We start from the raw sequence: 18,193 nt of genomic DNA, 5'->3' as shown, positions 1-18,193 counted from the left end.
ATATATATATATATATATATATATATATATATATATATGTATATATATGTATGTATGTATGTATGTATGTATGTATAGAAATATATAAAGAAACAAATGTTACTCGCGCGCAACTGTCGTCGTTATCTGCAGTGATGGAGTAGTATTTTTTCATATTACCTATATCCGTGCGTTATGGTTTGCGTATAGGACTTTGAATATTGTTCGCGCTGCGAATAGTCGGAATATCCGTAAGATCTCGCACTATTCGGAGGGGCCAATAGTGTATCACGCGAAAATGACACGAAAACGGAAATATTTTTCACCTTTGCGTTTAACGATCTTACTGTCCGTCCCTGACAATCGTGTTTAATATATAGCGAGGTGAACTTCAAGAACTATCGTTCGAGGATATTGTTCAAAGAAACAGATAAAGAGAGAGAGAGAGAGAGAGAGAGAAAGAGAGAGAGAGAGAGATCATCGTTATCGATTATTTTACAAGTCGTCATTTTTAAATCCCATCGGCGAGGACTCTGCAATTTCTACGCAATGCGATTGACTGCTCGAACGAATGCCAAAGCCGCGAAAAAAACGCGACGATTTATTTTTAGCAATGCAAATGATTATTTTATCATTGTCACAAACCTTCGAATGTAATTGTACCGCCGGTTTTCCAAGGTATATTTGAATATAATGGAGTTGAATGTCCAGAATGACGAAAGTCGGTTAAAGGTTTTGACAATATATTTGCGTTAAGCTAAGAACAATTGAATCCGCATCTGTGTCAGCATGTAGTTACTCGAGAAGATTAGCAGATCCTTATGTACGTTAAAGTATGAACTATTCTCTAAGGTCCTAATCTAGTCGAATCGTACATTCATCCGCCGAGAAAAGAAACGTTTCCTTAGACGAATATATACGACGAACACGCGTGGAAATCATTACTTATTTCACCGCGGCATATTTCTTTTCTTCTTTCTTCCTGTGAGTCCTCCTGAATTATATCGAGCAGAAGACTAATCGTGAGATTTCATTCCGGTGCTCATCATCGTAGCCATTTGACAAAATGTATAGTAAATGAAGATACAATATAATTAGGAAACACCTATTATATATATATATAGAATCTATCCTAGTGCTGATTTTTCTATCATCATACGAATTAATATATACACTCAAATTAATTTACGCGTTATTTCCGCATTCGGCTCAGTTTTCTCGCGGAAAATGTACAAGCGTGACGACAAATCGAGAAAAAGATTCAATGCGTAAGTGAACTAGACTAGGACCTTAACAACAGCAAAATAGCTCGATTCAGCTGGTAGTATCGTATGTACTGTAAGACGCGTGTAAGACACGTGAAGTAACAGTGCAATTTCGTCGTATTATTAGCAAGTCGAAACGTTCTTTACCGTTCATGCATATTAATGTTTCTTAACCAAAAAGCGAGAAAAAGACCCGTAAGATCATTATATAACGCAGGAGCATATATTCGCGCTTGTATTTCTTTCGGCTTATTTTCCCAGTGCAAAGTCCGAGATCGGGCATGTTATGCTTTCCTATTTCCTCAGCTGCTACGTGTATTTTGTCAAGATAGCACCGAGAATAACGATTGCATTTTCCTTCCCTCCGCACGCATTCTTACTACCCGTGTGTGAGAGATTAGTGAATAACCACCGCCCGTTACCGATTTATCTTATCAGACCGATCTCTCACCGTGTACTTTCCGTTTTCTTACGCAAGAGGACAATATTTGTTTTATACGTTCGATTCTACCGAAGGAATCGTACGACGATCGTCGTCGTCGTCGTGAATAAGGCAGGCACCGCTTGCACTACCGCGGCACCGCACATCACCGTACCCGGTTGGTCGTTATTATCTACGACTCGTACGACTTAACTCACGAAGAAATTAATGAGAATACATATGTAACCTGCGATCGATGAAGAGGAAACGCTGCTTTATGAATCGCGCAAATCGAAGAATCGTTGCCGCTTCGCTCGCGCGCGCGCGCGCGCTGTCACGTGTGGAGAGCGAGAAAGTCGGATGTCTCGCGAATACATACGAATTTGCTCCAGATTCGCGTAGAGCCGTCGACGACGAGAATAGAGAAACGTGTGCCATCTACAAACCTACGTTTGAAATAATGTCGAGTTGAAATTCGCGTCTCCCTCGCGAAGCGACTCGTCGTTTTACTCGTCGCGGTGTATCCTCCCGAGATGAACTGAGAAACCTCAGGTTTTTGCGATTTTGTTAAGCAACACACACACACATACACACGGCCCGCTAGTTTGTACTTAAAGTTAGTAGATTATATTATTCACAACGAGCTCCGCGTGTCGGCGCGCGTCGACGAACATCATTTCTCGTTTCCCTCTCGATGTCGACGCACGATCCTTCAACAGGTGCACTTCTTTCTCCCCTCGAAACCCCCGTTGTATATTCTTTCGTTTCTTTTTTATTGATATAGAATAATAAACGTATTATTTCGATAAAACTTACAATGTATCCCTCATTTTGTATCTTCATTTCATCGCCCGATCATGGCTCTTCCGAAGTGAAAACTAAACATTTTTTGTCTTCGTAATTCCGCAAATAAATGTGATACCTTAATTTGCAAATATAATATATTGGATAATATAGGATATTAATCAATTCCGAATATTTTCTAAGAATGCTCGCTATTTGTGACGCGAAAGCATTTTTACGAACACCATAAGGATGTGTCATCTAAGCTTGTATCATAAAAATATCGGCAGAGTCGGTTTGAAAATTACTGTCCGCCGTCCAATCTTCGAAGTTGAGCAAGCAAGTCAACCAAGATTTTAGGAGTCGGATGGGTGACCATCCGGGATCTACTCGGAATCGACAGGACACACAGGACACGAACGTATATGAATTACGAGACAAAGCTCAGTTACCGGCAGTCTTCTGAAATCTTTTCTCTGTGCGTATTAAAGGCGCTACAAGTCTTCCTTTATGTTTCAACGTAGCGAAAATGACAATAACTTATCAATAGTTTGTATAACGCCATCTTTGGAAATCCTTCGTTAATTCTACAAACGCGATGATATTTATAGGCTTAACGTAGAATCCAAATTTGACTGGAGTAACGTTTGTAAGACTACCGAACATGAAGAAAACGTCTACGTGAGGTCTGTGGATATCTTCAAGGCTGCGAAGTGCAACCTCCAGCTGGACGAAACTGCAGACTACCATCGCACGGAAGCACCCTGAACTGATCAACAGGCGTGGAGTTACCTTTCATCATGATAACGCCGGACCTCACATTACAATGTCCATCCGTAGAAAAAAAATTATGAAATATGCTGACTTTTTGTCAGAGAAAAGTATATGTCCCCTTAAATTTCCATAAAAGAAACGACTTGTTTTTTTTTTTTTTTGGTTAATGATGTAATATACAAATATATATATCCGTATGGCACAAATGTTCAAAAGACATTCCAAGAACGTACCAGAGACACTTGAATATTCCTGCGACGTTCTTAGGATATCTATTGGACATTTGTGCTATCCGAGTAGATTTTTTAAAAATCAGCTTTATATATTGCGTCGTGATATCTCACTAATTTTTTAAATAAAATATTAAAAAATTAAACGTTTAATTAAACAAACTACTTGTCTTGTTTTCTCTACATGAAAAGATATGTGACAATTGATCCAAAATACGGGGTGAGATGTCACATTTGCGCGATCTTGTTTAGAATTAAATAACGCATAAATATATATAAAGTTGATATTTTTTTATATCTAAAGGATGTAGCTACATTATAAATACACAGTCGATCACAAGACGGTCGCAACAGGTATTTTTTTATATATATGTTTCGGAACACATAAAAAATACGACGAAGCGAACCTATGATTTATGAATGAGCACAGTAAGACGGTTAGCAGCTCTCAAAATTACACATACGCATGTAACTCTGGTATATCTAATTTTGACGGCTGAAATATGAATCGAAATATGAAAATACAACGCGGGACATGTTGATATTACATCTTCGTGTGTAACGTTCACACGTCTATCGCGCATATTCATGGATTATACGTTCACTTTGTCATATTTTTCATATGTACTCTGAATTATGTACGTAGGTAGCTATTTATATTTCTGGCCTTGGTAGCAGTAAGTGTTGCCAGGCGCCATCTGACGTTGTCATTGGAAACTTGACATTGTTGAACATAAGAACATAAGAACACATTGTCATTTGAGCGCGGTTTGTGTTGTTTACAGTGAATTGAAAAATTCATGTCGGGCAAAAAATGGAATTAACTCGTGAACATTTTCGTGCGATTATTTCTCATAACTTTCGACGTGGATTATCAAGACAAGAGTGTATCGATGAACTTAATTCTTTATACAGCGAGAAAGCACCACTCTACAGCACTGTAAAAAACTGGTATAACGAATTCAATCGTGGCCGACGTTCGCTCCAGGACGAGTTCCGTGAAGGTCGTCTAAAATCGGTTGTTGTGCCAGAAAATATCGATGCTGTGCGTGAACTGATAAAGCAAGATCGTCATGTGACATACCGTGAGATTGAGGCATCTTTGGGCATTAGTATGACAAGCATCAATAAGATATTGCATGAACATTTGTCCGTAAAAAAAATTTGTTCGCGTTAGATCCCGCATAATCTGACAAACGTTCAAAAGAAGACTCGTGTTGATTGGTGCAAGAAAATGTTGAAAAAATACGTTCAAGGTACATCAAAGACTGTGTNAAAAACTGGTATAACGAATTCAATCGTGGCCGACGTTCGCTCCAGGACGAGTTCCGTGAAGGTCGTCTAAAATCGGTTGTTGTGCCAGAAAATATCGATGCTGTGCGTGAACTGATAAAGCAAGATCGTCATGTGACATACCGTGAGATTGAGGCATCTTTGGGCATTAGTATGACAAGCATCAATAAGATATTGCATGAACATTTGTCCGTAAAAAAAATTTGTTCGCGTTAGATCCCGCATAATCTGACAAACGTTCAAAAGAAGACTCGTGTTGATTGGTGCAAGAAAATGTTGAAAAAATACGTTCAAGGTACATCAAAGACTGTGTATAACATCTACATAAGTGACGAATCATTGATCTATGCATATGAGCCCGAAACAAAACAGCAATCGACTATATGTGTCTTCCAAGACGAGTCAAATCCAACAAAAGTTGTTCGCGGAAGAAGCACATCGAAGCAAATGGTTACCTGTTTCTTCGGCATTACCGGTCACGTGACGACAGTGGTGTTAGAGCACCGTAGGACGGTCAATTCTGAATGGTACGCGACCATTTGTTTGCCAAAAGTCATCGGAGAAATTCGAGAAAAGCAGAAGAAGAGGCGAATCATTCTTCATCGTGACAATGCGAGCTCTCACACATCGGGTCAAACAAAGGAATTTTTGACCGGCCAAAACATCGAATTGATGGGTCATCCGCCGTACAGTCCTGATTTGGCACCCAATGACTTTTTTTGTTCCCGCACATCAAAAATAAATTACGTGGTCAACGATTTTTGACACCCGAAGAAGCGGTTGATGCATTCAAAACGTATGTTTTGCAGTTACCTCAATCGGAGTGGAAAAAGTGCTTCGAAAATTGGTTCAAACGCATGCAAAAGTGTATCGATCATCATGGAGAATATTTTGTAAAACAATAAAACCAATTTCGATCATAAATATTTGTTTTTTCATTATTAGGCCAGAAATATAAGTAGCAACCCTCGTAAGAAAAAAAAAAACTATTGCAACTATCCTGCGATCGACTTTACACGTATAAGATATTATCTTACTTTTTAATCAATATACAAAAAGTATGTAAAAAACAAGCACGTAAAAAGACAACCAGACTCGGTCTTTCCTCCATGAATATTTCAAAAAGTTCTCAAGAATTCCAATCATGATCCATATAACTTCCTCAATCATTCCTATAGTAATCTTCTATAAATTTCCAAAGAATTACAATTCTCAAAATATTTGTTGTGTTACAAAAAGAAATTTGCTTCTATAACGAAATATATTTTAGCCTTGCTCGATTTTACATCGACTTTACTCTCCTTACCATTCTTTATTAGTCGTACAATCGTGAAACCCCGTGTGAACGTTACACACGAAGATGTAATATCAACATGTCCCGCGTTGTATTTTCATATTACGTTGTCTATTATTATTCTTCTCTCAAGTGACTGAGCATATGGCTGGCTAAGATTCGAATTAAACTTCGAACGCGCCTTTGAACGTTGGATCCCGTTGCTACGGATGCACACATGCCTGTACACACGTAGCACGTAACGAAGTATTCACGTGCGTGTAGTGTGCGCGTGCGTGAGCCTGCGCGCGTGTGTGTGTGTGTGTAGGTGCACTAAGCCACGTTAGGTGCTTTTACGAGACTAAGATATCCGACCCGACCAGTGAGACTTGTGACATCGTGGCGAATGTTCGCCGGAAAGCAGCAGAAGAGAACAACGCGACAAACACGCGTAAATGTGAGCGTGCGATGCGATTAGTCGTCTTGAAAGCCGTCTACCTGCCGTTTACCTGCCATATTGAGGAAAATCCGAAATTTCATTCACATGTCGACACGAGAAGCTGCACGTTTTGCAGGTAAAGGAGATGTTCGCATTCGCGAAGATTTAGTATTCGCTTCGTCGAAAAGTCTCGGCGATGAATGTTTTTTTCTTTTTCCGAAATTTACATATTTACATATTTCCGAGGCGGACGAGAATATCGAGTCGATTTCGTCGTGCAAATACGTTAAGAAAAAATATTTTTCAGTGAGGAAATAAGATTCCTCGGCTTCCTTGTGCGCATCTCTCTCTCTCTCTCTCTCTCTGTCCCTTATAAACTGTTACAAAAGTACCACTATTATTATTATTATCCTAATTACCTCGGTTCTTCTTTACTTTTATTTTACTCCCATTTATTGTTCCTTTCTCTTTTCTTCCACTAAGGAAAAGTAAGAGAAATTTTGCTTTCGTTGAAATATTTATTTTTTCTCCAAACGGCTTGTTAATTCACGTGCTTACTGGAGATACGATTTTTCTTTAATACATTACTCGGAAAACACTTACTAACGATAACATTACAACAATGTTATAATTTCGCACTCGACAATGTAACTATTACATACAACGCATATTACATTATATTATGTTATGTGAAAAATTATAACATTGATGTAATGTCATTGTTAGTTGATGTTTACTCACAATTGTTGGTGATGACTGGACCAGACACGCTTATTTTCAAACAATTAATTGTTAATTATCATTTGCACATCATAGTTGTGTAATCAAGGTAATATTTTACCTCCGAGTTAATAAATATTGCCCTTTACTCTCTCTCTTTCTATTCTATATATTTAAAAACATCGGCGCAATGGCGATAAGGTATATTGTACTTGAAATGAGTGTTATAAGTAACTGAGTGAGATCGCGAAACGTCAATACGGTACAATGGTCATTTGTGCAATCTTCGATCTTCTTGTATAACGTATTACTTCTAAGAGTTACATAAAACTTTTTTTATCGGATTCGATATAATACGTAAGGCTTATGTACGTGGTTACGTACAGATTTACTAATCGCCTTCGAATCGTTGTTCGTCCACGTGCTGTTGACAATTGATAACATTTCCGATGTATCACAAATGTTCAATAGACATCCCAGGAACGTCCCAAGAGTATTCGAATATTTCTGAGACGTTCCTGGAAATTTTCGAACATTTACATTATACGGACCTGAAATTAATAACGAGTGACTAATAACGTCGCGAAAAATATCGTAAAATTTTGTGGACCTTGAGAAGAGTATCACAGTTCAAATTATACGTAACATATATATAGTTAGACTATACGGTGCCGCAGAGTTTTTATTATCTTTTGCGAAGGACCGACTGTACTATTTGGCGGGACGCCAATTTCTTACTAGGAAGAATAGAAATAGTGTACTTTCATAGCTGCTCTCAATCCGAGGTAGTATCGATTCCCGACGCAATCTGGTTTATCATTCGATATAAACTGATAGCGGTCGCAGCCATGCAGCATATTCAAATGTGTCACTTTTTAAATGGACGCGAAGGTAACACGTGTAATCTATGATACATAAACGTGTTAATTAAAAATATTTTATAAATCTACCATAATTTACGATATTTTAACACATAATACATACACATACACTTATATATGTATAAAAATATAATATATGAAATTGTATTCTTCGTGGACATTACATAACGCGAATATTATTAAAATTGGTTTCGAACTGGAAACAAGAAACAGGAAATAAAAAATCAAGGATAACTAAAACGATTATGAAAAGCATGCATTTTTACATCATATCGTGTGATAAATTTAACAAAATACTGACGTTTTGGACATTATACTTTTATCTGTCAGCTAATCCGCTAGTAGCACGTATCGGTTTTATATATTGTATGTTTTATAAACATATATAACGTTTTATTATCTTTTATAAAAGACATATTGAAGATGTTTTTTATGCACGTGATATGATGCAAAAGTGCGACACGATACATCGATCAAAATGACTGGTGGTTCTCGACCCTCGATTTATATCAATACGGCAGATATCGTATTGATATAAGTATATGTCTAATCGGAGAGTAACATATTATATAAATAAATAAATAAATATTAATATATATAAATATATATATATACATAGGAGTTTATTGACTGATACAGGTGAACTCTAACGTGCACCAAAAGGAACGAACAACTGTGCTTGACGACAACTCAACGAGAAACATGAAAATTTTAGGTGTGAGATTTGCACCATTAAATGTGCCTCTCGAGAGGAGGCTGCAGACCTTGACTGCCGCAACATGGTTTATTTGGACCGCATTCGGCAACTTCTTCGCGACCATTATCACGGTCTATATGATTATCTATATGCAAACATACTATCTTATATTATTGTATTCTCTTTGGATGTATTACGACTGGGACACTTGCGATCGTGGTGGCCGAAGGTAACTTTCCACTTTCTACCAGATTTCGAATTTTCTTCGTATTTTTGCCGTGCGAGATAGTCTACAGAAAAAAATGTGGAGATTTAATCTGCATAATTACTCTAATACTCCTTAGCAAATGTTTCTTCGGATCGAGTAATATTTACTTAGGCTTAACTTTAGTACGCTGTCTATCTCCGATTTTAATGAAATTTTACAGATATGTAGTTCTCACTAATATAACCGAAATTTTTAGCGCAGAGCAGGGATCCGGACCGGAACCGAAACCGAAAGCCTACAGAATCGAAACTGTTACATTTTTTTCGGTTTGCGGTTCTTTTCGGTTCTTATTCTATGATTATAAATAATCGTTTTTTTCAATTTATAATAAAATTCTACTTCTCACGAAAAAGCAGAACATTGATTAATTACCGCGACAAATAGAAAATAAAGTTCAAGCATACGATATTGAACAGAAGAGGATTAATAGAAGAAATAATATATTACAATTTTGAGATAAATAGGAAGACAATCATCCTGAATTATACAAATTACTCTAACGGAACATATATATTCTAAGAAAGCTCGGACAATATCGAAATATTCTGAATATTCTCAGAATCTATATAATTGACATGTTCCGTTAGAAAGAGGTTATAAATAACGAGGTTAATATTATATATTCAAAAAAGTTAAAAGCAGAAGATGGAAATAGTGAAGAAATGCCATCAAGGAAGGTTATTTTATATAATATATTATTATACACGTTATATATATATATATATAATTTAAGTTAATAAAAATTTCAGTAAGGTAACAAAGAACTGGAATCGAAAGAACAGTAATTTAAACGGTTTACCGATACTTTCATTATCTAGAAAACCGAAACCGAAATCGGAACCTTTATTAAATATTTTAGTGAACCGGAGCCAGACCGATATTTCCATTCGGTCCCTGGTACAAAGTTGCGGAAATGTCTGGTTTCTGAGAAATTCCAATTTTAATTACTCGGCTTAAGTAATGTTTTAAAAAATTTCAATATGAAAAAATTAATAGAATTCAAAAATATGTTGCCGGAATGTTTTATTTTAGTGATGTATTAAGAAACTATACGTATAATGTTAACAAAATTATGCAATAATATCATGAAAAAAAAGAAGCCAAAAAAGTTCATTTCCTTATATTTTTCAATGATAATCAGTATATAAATAATAACAAAGTTTATCAAAGAATGAAGTTTTAAAGTTTGAAGTTTTAATTCATTCATTCAAAATACCTGTAATAGCTGCAATATTAGAGAATATCCAGTGAAACGATGAACTTTATACAAATACGAAATTACACAGAGAAATAACAGTTTTCTCTTCTATAAAAGAGATGAGATATAGTAAGCGATAAGATAGCGTTGGAATTTAGATCAATTTTATGTCTGTTCTTTTCCAAAAAAAACTTCCTGGACTGATTTCCTAATATTTTTTTCTGTGTGTTCTGAAGTATATAAGAAAAAAATTGTTGCAACCGTCTTATTAACCAATTATACAAAAAGTCATCGCGACAGTCTACCTATTTTTAAATGATAACGATTTTGATCTGCGGCGATAAGAAACTCTTTCGTGAAGGTGAGAGAATCGTTGAAAATTGAAGAATGATTATGCTTTGCTTTTCAGTTACAACTGGATAAAATTTTGCAGAAATAATATATTCTGGCGTTACTTCTGCAACTATTTCCCTATAAAGCTGGTGAAGACCGTTGACTTGGACCCCACGAAATCTTATCTGTTTGTGTGCGTGCCTCACGGAATCCTATCGACAGGAATAGTGGGTGCGTTCGGGTCGGATGCGTTGGGCTGCAGGGAGCTATTTCCTGGACTGGAAATACGTCCGATCATCCTCGACCAGCATTTCAAGATACCTATTTTCAGGGAATACGTGTACTCGTTAGGTAAGAATTATTCATTCAATTATTCAATTATCCAAGCCATTCATTCACGTTCATTTTCTCATTTGATAAACGACTTTTATTTTTTGTCGAGTCTTTTCAACGACACATCCGATTTCTCTCGAGGTAGTATTCATCTACGTATACTATACTCAAGTTGTTGAACTATACATCAACCTTGAAAATAATATATACTATTACATTGTGTATTTGGCTTCAATGGTTGTAACACTTTTCCCAATACATGCGATTTGCAATGTCAACCGGTGTTTACCATTAAAAAGACTTTGGTCAGTAAGTCACAGAAAACACGTTTTTTGCTCCGTAACAATGATAACAGCAACGAAGGTGGATTTTCGCGGTCAGAAATAGACGATGACGCAGAGAAAAATACTATTGAAACAAATAAAATTTCCAATGGCGTGCATATAAATCTTGACTTCAATAGCAATGTCATTGAAATTAATACTTGAGTTATTGAAACGTATAATGTATCAGTTTCGATAATATTACTGTCGAATCAAGATTTATTTCAATTATACGTGCCGGTGGAAATTCTATCTCAGATCAACGGTACTTCTTTTTCCATTCAACAACAGGAAAAATGGAAGATTATCAACTTTTAGGCCCTTTCAATCGTCTAGTGTTTTATTTTCGTTTTTCGTTATTAAATTAACACCCGTTTAACTTTCGGCCTTCCAAAAGTAGACTTTTGGTCTACCTTTCTTCCTTTCTTGAAGGGACGAGATTATTCGATGTGTGTTGAATTTTCAGTCGATGACACAGTCGAGACAGAAGTGATTCGATTGTAACGACAATTCTCACATACAGGTGCCTGCGCTTCTAGTGCGAGAAGTATCAAGTACTTATTATCAACACCGCCATCGAGCTCGTTCACCGGAAGAGCCACGTTACTCATCGTCGGCGGCGCCTCGGAATCTCTGGAGTCGTTACCGGGCACGTATCGTACTATAGTGAAGAAAAGGAAAGGTTTCATCAAATTAGCACTACAAAATGGGTAAAAATGACCGCTTCTATAATACGTATATACAGCGTCTCAAAATTCTTCCATGCGGTGCGTACAGAGAGAGATTCTTCATACTAGAAAAAGTAACTTTTTCCTCAACGAAAATGTCGAGAAAGATCATTATTCACAGTGACTTTTCAACGTAACACATCTTTACAGCTAAGCCTTAAATTAAAATTTTGTTCAAGTAAAGTCTACTTAAAACTGACCGGAGAAGATAATTTTGATATCGATTTGTTCAGCCTAAGCTTAGCTCGCGAAAAATCCAATTTTTTCATTCGCTTGTTTCCCGAGTTATTATTGTTCGAACGTAATTTTGGTATTTTAGTAATTTAGTTTTAGTGGAAAAAGTTACTTCTTTTGATATCAAAAATTTCCTTGTACGCACCACATGCGAGAACTTTGGAACGCCCTGTATAAGATCTGTTTTTTCAGCTTGGAAATTGGATCGCGCTTTCTATTCTTTAGATTGAAAGAAAGTATGTAATATAGCGTTGGAAGGCAAAGAAACAAAGTTGCAACTGAGCACTAGTTTAGTTAAGAGGAGCAAGTTTTATAATGTTCAAAGTCTTCAGAGAGTTCGAGAACTATAGAACAAATTATGCATGTGCGTGCAAAAAAAGAAAAATCTAACTAGACACGAATTTAATATAATCAATTTGTAATTCAGCACAACGTTGGTTCCTGTGTTTTCATTCGGCGAGACGAACCTGTTCACTCAATTGTACAGCTCGGAAGGAACGTTCTTTAGACGTGTCCAGCATTATATTCGCAAAATTATTGGATTAGCACCTGTTGTTTTTTCGGGCAGAGGATTCTTCCAGTATTCGTTCGGACTCATCCCCAAACGGGAGCCTATTACCGTAGTTGGTAAAGTATCAAATTCATCTATTTATATATTTATATATTCGCAATTAACATATATCAGCATATATCAAACGAATTGCGTATATAAGTTTGATTCTTCATTGTTTCTAATTGTTTGAAAATCTATTTCTTCTTTTGTTTCAGTCGGAAGTCCCATGGAGCTACCGAAAATAGCAGAACCTACGGCAGAGCAGATCAACGAACACCATAGTAAATTCGTACAAAACTTGATTGAACTGTTTGAGACGCAGAAGCACAATTATGTAAAAGATCCGGAGAAAGTTGTCCTCGAATTAGACATTTGATCTATTTGATAGAAAAGAAGCGTTCCGTGTGAAGGCTGATCGTGCAAGTTTGTTCTTTTGAAAGACTCAGGCAAGGAAACGTGTTAGTTTGCTCAATGTGATTTCCGGTTTAGTACCACATCCTTCGTGGATTCGCTTCGGATGTTTCGTGAATATTTCAATTTATTTCTCTTCAGGAAGAAAAATACTTGAAACTCACGTTCTTCCACTTCTCCTTGAAAAAGTGAAATATTCGCGAAAACCAAACCGAACATTTTTCCATAAAGACTTCAAATGTGAAATTTGTCAGAAAAACCGCGAGAACTTGTTGAATTTAATTACTATCTTATTATATATTGTTAATATTTTATGGATAAATGATCAGGATTGGGTATGTATTTATGGATAAATAATCAGGATTGGATATGTATTTATGGATAAATGATCAGGATTGGGTTGGTATTTTTTTTAACTAAGTTAAGTTAAAAATTAAATTAATTTTTTGTAAAGTTAAATGTTAAGAATTAATTATACAAAAACATATATATATATATATATAGACACACACACACACACACACACACACACACACACACACACACACACACACACACACACACACACATATATATATATATATATATTAGGGGGACCGGAAAGTAATGTCGCTTTCTTAAATTAAATTCACACGACTACATTTTTAACAAGTTTTTATTTCTAATCAACAATATATTCACCTTCGTTATCAACAACCTTTTGCCATTTAGTATACAAATTTTCAATGCCGGAGCGGTAAAAATCAATCAAATCAAATATCGACATGCGCAGAAACGACATTACTTTCCGGTCCCCCTAATATATGTGTTTTTCATAATTATCTTTTTAATTATAGGTCAAATTTATGTGAAATAAGGGAAATGTATATTTTTTATTTAAAAATATATTTTCTTATATAATAATTTATGTAATAATTACATAATAATAATATATACTGGGTGTCTGGTATGTTTCGTATAACTGCTCGCAGATAAAAAGGTTTAAACTGAAAAGAATAGTTCTCTACCATTTTGTAAACAACCACGCAAAATTTCAAATTATTAATTATTAAAAATAGCCATATATAGAGATTTCCTTAATTAATAACTGAAAAATTTGCGTATTATTTGCAAAACGGTACAGAACTTTTTTATTCAGAGTGGCCTAATCTACAAGTATATGACAGCTGTTATATCTAACGACAGGTTCAAGGTTTGAAATTCAAAGTTCAATATACTGATGTCTGTCGCTAGTTACATGGGAACTTACAACCGCAAGAATTTGTTGGATCCAATTATCATATTATTGTCCAGGTTATTATATAATATAATAACCTATCGTGATATATAATATCACGTGTTGCTTGCTGCATTGTACATGTAGCAGTTCCTTGTCACATTTTTATAATTTCTGTGACATATTTTATAACATGTTTTATACGAAATGACTGTTGCTCATGGCGAAAGTTAAATATTAATATAAATATATTAATAAATAACACATACAATATGCGTTAACAAGAATTATATAATTGTTAGAAGAATTCCATATTTAAAACACGTTGATACATACAAGCTTACACAAGATAATTAGCTGCAAGAGAAACTTACTACAAAAAGTGCTTTTCAGAGTATTATAAAGTGATTTTCAGAGGAACACATAAGTCCAGTGATTATCATATTAATTCAATTACGTAATCTTTGTGTTATTTTTGTGGTTTCCATTATTAAATTAGTTTTAAGCATACTTCACGCAAGCTAACGCATTCGCAAGATATCACGCGAAGGAGAAGAAGAAAATAATGAGAATCGAGAAGAATCCGAGAAACCAAAAAGCCGTTCTCAACATCTGCAATAAAAAGAAGCCTCTTATAATGTCTTTATCACGAAATACATTTTGGTGTTGCTTAACCTTATCGTACCTTGTCCTGCCATTTTTTATTGATCATACAGTCGCGAAAACTCATACGAGTGAATTGCACGGAGATGTAAAGCGGTATCCAGAATTTGGGGACGAGGGTGTACAAAATGTGATCTATGAATTTTCGAAAGCGGAAATTTCTCGTCAACAGTAAGTTTCTCATCTGAAAGAAAGAGAACATGAACATAAATTGGGATTGCGGATCGAGTCCGTACTTGAATTCAAGTGACAACAGCGATGAAAGAATCCTTCTGATACCTCGATATAATTATACATAGCAAGATCGCATATCACATGAGTGTTGTCGCAGCGCAATTCCGAGAATCTCGGCAGAACCTCAGCAAGATCCGAATCGTACTGGTCCATCAGTTCATCGAGTATTAAAATATCTTCGAAACCCTGCGACAAAGCAGAGAACAAACTGCTGTTGCACGAACAAACTCAGCCCGATCATACCTGTCTATTTTATCCCGTGAAAGTATCATTACGCTGCAGAATGATTCGCCTGTCAATCGAGTCGACAACTTACAGTATTCATTCCTTGAGCGTAAAAGGGAACCATCGCGTGGGCGGCGTCGCCAACCAGAAGAGCGGTTTTCCCAACGTGAAAAGGCTCGCACTACAAGAAGCACGAAGAAGGTAATAATCGAAGACGATCGAAGACGACATTTATCCAGTCGTGTAAATCGCACGCTCATGAATTCAAGGTGCGATAAACAAACAACCTGTATCGATATCAGCGGCTTCGGTTCCGAGAGGAAGAAGTCCTCGAGCAGCTTCGGCTCGCCCATCAGTCGCATCAGGTCGGGGAACTGTTCCGCGTAGAAGCTCGACACCGCCTCGGGCGTCTTCAGCTTCTCGAACACGTCGAACGGCGCGAACAGATTGCCGGTGAACGAGCGGTCCTCGTTCGGCAACGCGATCATCATGAACTCACCGCGCGGCCAAATGTGCAGATTCCGGCCGCTCATCCGGAACTTTCGAAGCGAAGATCGGTCCTCGTTAGTTTCCGGATAGTAGACGGATTCGCGTTAACGATCGATCGATCAGTGGTCGCTCACCTCCTTATTCTCTCCGGCTGGCACCGTCAATTCCACGTACTTGTGTTTGATGTACGTCTGGGCGAAATTGAAGTACCGCCTCTTGACCATAATCCTCCGCACCGTCGAGTGCGCCCCGTCGGCACCGATTATCAGGTCGGCCTCCGCGTTTTCTATCTGGCCTGTTTTCGTGCTGGAAACACAAGCAAGAGAGAACCTCCAGGTGAATGTCTTGGCGTCCAGTGACGCTTACGTGATTTTAAAAACGAATAATAACTCGTCGCAATTTACCTGAAAAATTTCATCCTTCCCTCCTCCAGATCGGCGTCCACAAGTTTTTTATTAAAGTTCAATCGCACCACCGGGTACTTTTCCGCGGCTGTATCGTGTATCGAAAGAAAACGGGGCGAATGTGAGCCGAATCGAGCCGTTCTCGTTCATATTAAATTAAACTTCGCGTCGGTTATACGATATCGCGCCCGCGGCTTCCGTTCATTCATTGTGAAAAACGAGGAGCCGCAGGTAAGGCGATATGCGCGCGCGAATTCTTGCGGCTTCGCGACAATGGCATTATCGGATACCGGCCGGGGAATGAAAAGTAAATTCTTGCGTTCGGATTGACGAGTTCGGCTCGAATAATTGTGAATTATGAATTGTAAATTCGCGTACATTTCGAGTAATTATCGAAATCCAAAGTTGAAACTTGATTCGGTTAATCGCCGATATCATAGGATTGCACGTATGGTTTGTGCGCACAATGCTTTGAGATCGATACTTCTTGGCCAAAGCTCATTTTTTTAACTGTCACCTTCAAGTTTTATAATGCCTCATAGTCAAATAATCATAAATTGTTATCACTTATTATTTTTTTATCACTCATCGGTAAGTGTGATGCCAAGAATATCGCTTATTTAAAGGTAATCTTTAGTCACATCTGCATCACGCTGACAAAATTATGCTACATATTTTAATTTAAATAGCGATGTATTGCACAGGGTGTCCGTTAATTCTCGGCTTCATCACTTGTGTGCAGATAGAACGGGTTAAGCTGAATAGAAAAGTCGTCCACTATTTTGCAAACAACCACGTGAAATTTTGAGTTATTAATTATTGAACATGGCCAGTGTACAGAGATTTCCTTAATGAATAATTCGAAAATTCGCGTGTTATTTGCAAAATGGTAAAGAACTTGTTTTGCTTAGAGTAGCTTGTCTTGCGAAGCACAAGACTCAATTCTTCGAGTCACCAATATTGCAACCCGGAATATTTTCGAATATATTAACATGTTATTACGTTAGCTTGATCGAACATATTTTCACACCCTGTACTGTCACTTTGGCTCCCGTCATAATCGGTTGCCACACAAACTCGTTGACAATGACTTTCAATTGTGACAGTTCGTTGCGCTCCCAATATTAGTGCGTTCAAGCCGCATTGTTTCCCATCGTACGTGAGAAGCCAATCGCGCGTTTCACGCGCGTACGAGAGGTAAACTTACCGTCCAGCAGAACCACATTCAATTGTCGCCTATTGACGGAATAAATGAACTGCAAAAGAAGATGTTAGAACGTCGGTACGGCATGCGAAAGCGTAAACGATAGTCAAAGTTGCGTACGCGCGCGCGCAAGACGCGATACAGGTCGATACGGGCTCGGTAGCAAAGGAGAATCGGCGAACCGGAGAGAAGGAAACTTACATTTCCCCTGACACTGTCGTAAAGGAACTCCTTCAAACTGCCGTCCTTATCGTGGACCATTCTGCCGCGCATGGGTATACCGTGGCTCTTCACCAGATCGTCCTCGAGACCAACCGCCCTCAGAGCCTCTCGGCCGCGTAACGACAGCGCCAGATTAATACTCTGACCCTGCATGGCGTCTACTCGTATGTCTGCAAGAAATTTCATGACACAAAGATTGACCAAAAAAAACAAAACTCCGCGAACACAGTTCCAAAAGTGTCCCGAAAGTGAGTCGCAACGCGACGAAAATGACTTTGTGACGTGAACGTTAAGATTCTAACGTAATTCCGAACGATCTTTACCTGACCGGTACTCATAGACAGCTACTCGATGACCTCTCTTGCCGAAGAAACACGCGGCCAATGCACCGACCTGCAAG

At 37.4% G+C, this 18,193-nt stretch overlaps 2 protein-coding genes across 5 annotated transcripts in view; one reads left to right on the top strand and one right to left on the bottom strand.

The window, feature by feature from the left end:
* The first annotated feature begins 6,506 nt into the window (after positions 1-6,506).
* On the top strand, positions 6,507-13,228 carry LOC106741194 (2-acylglycerol O-acyltransferase 1-like). Its single transcript, XM_014612926.1, has 6 exons — positions 6,507-6,593; positions 8,698-8,984; positions 10,631-10,905; positions 11,734-11,920; positions 12,600-12,799; positions 12,941-13,228. Exons 2-6 carry the CDS (start codon positions 8,761-8,763, stop codon positions 13,099-13,101), a joined length of 1,047 nt encoding a protein of 348 aa, XP_014468412.1. The 5' UTR covers positions 6,507-6,593; positions 8,698-8,760; the 3' UTR covers positions 13,102-13,228.
* A 1,003-nt stretch (positions 13,229-14,231) lies between these two features.
* The window catches only part of LOC106741193 (kynurenine 3-monooxygenase), a 49,961-nt gene continuing 45,999 nt past the window's right edge, over positions 14,232-18,193 (bottom strand). For all 4 annotated transcript variants that reach the window (XM_014612924.1, XM_014612925.1, XM_014612923.1 and 1 more), the window contains 10 exons: positions 18,117-18,186; positions 17,773-17,963; positions 17,575-17,623; positions 16,368-16,455; positions 16,098-16,269; positions 15,762-16,013; positions 15,566-15,655; positions 15,295-15,435; positions 15,038-15,199; positions 14,232-14,964 (listed from right to left, as the gene is read on the bottom strand). In XM_014612924.1, coding sequence (XP_014468410.1) covers positions 14,893-14,964; positions 15,038-15,199; positions 15,295-15,435; positions 15,566-15,655; positions 15,762-16,013; positions 16,098-16,269; positions 16,368-16,455; positions 17,575-17,623; positions 17,773-17,963; positions 18,117-18,186 — 1,287 coding nt within the window. In that variant the 3' untranslated portion in view covers positions 14,232-14,892. The remainder of the gene's footprint in view (positions 14,965-15,037; positions 15,200-15,294; positions 15,436-15,565; positions 15,656-15,761; positions 16,014-16,097; positions 16,270-16,367; positions 16,456-17,574; positions 17,624-17,772; positions 17,964-18,116; positions 18,187-18,193) is intronic.

Source organism: Dinoponera quadriceps, unplaced genomic scaffold (genome assembly GCF_001313825.1).
Source record: "Dinoponera quadriceps isolate SergipeBrazil2010 unplaced genomic scaffold, ASM131382v1 scaffold475, whole genome shotgun sequence".
In the NCBI taxonomy this organism is placed as follows: Eukaryota; Metazoa; Arthropoda; class Insecta; order Hymenoptera; family Formicidae; genus Dinoponera; species Dinoponera quadriceps.
Note: the sequence above shows the minus strand (reverse complement) of the source record. Positions and strands in the feature narration are given on the sequence as shown.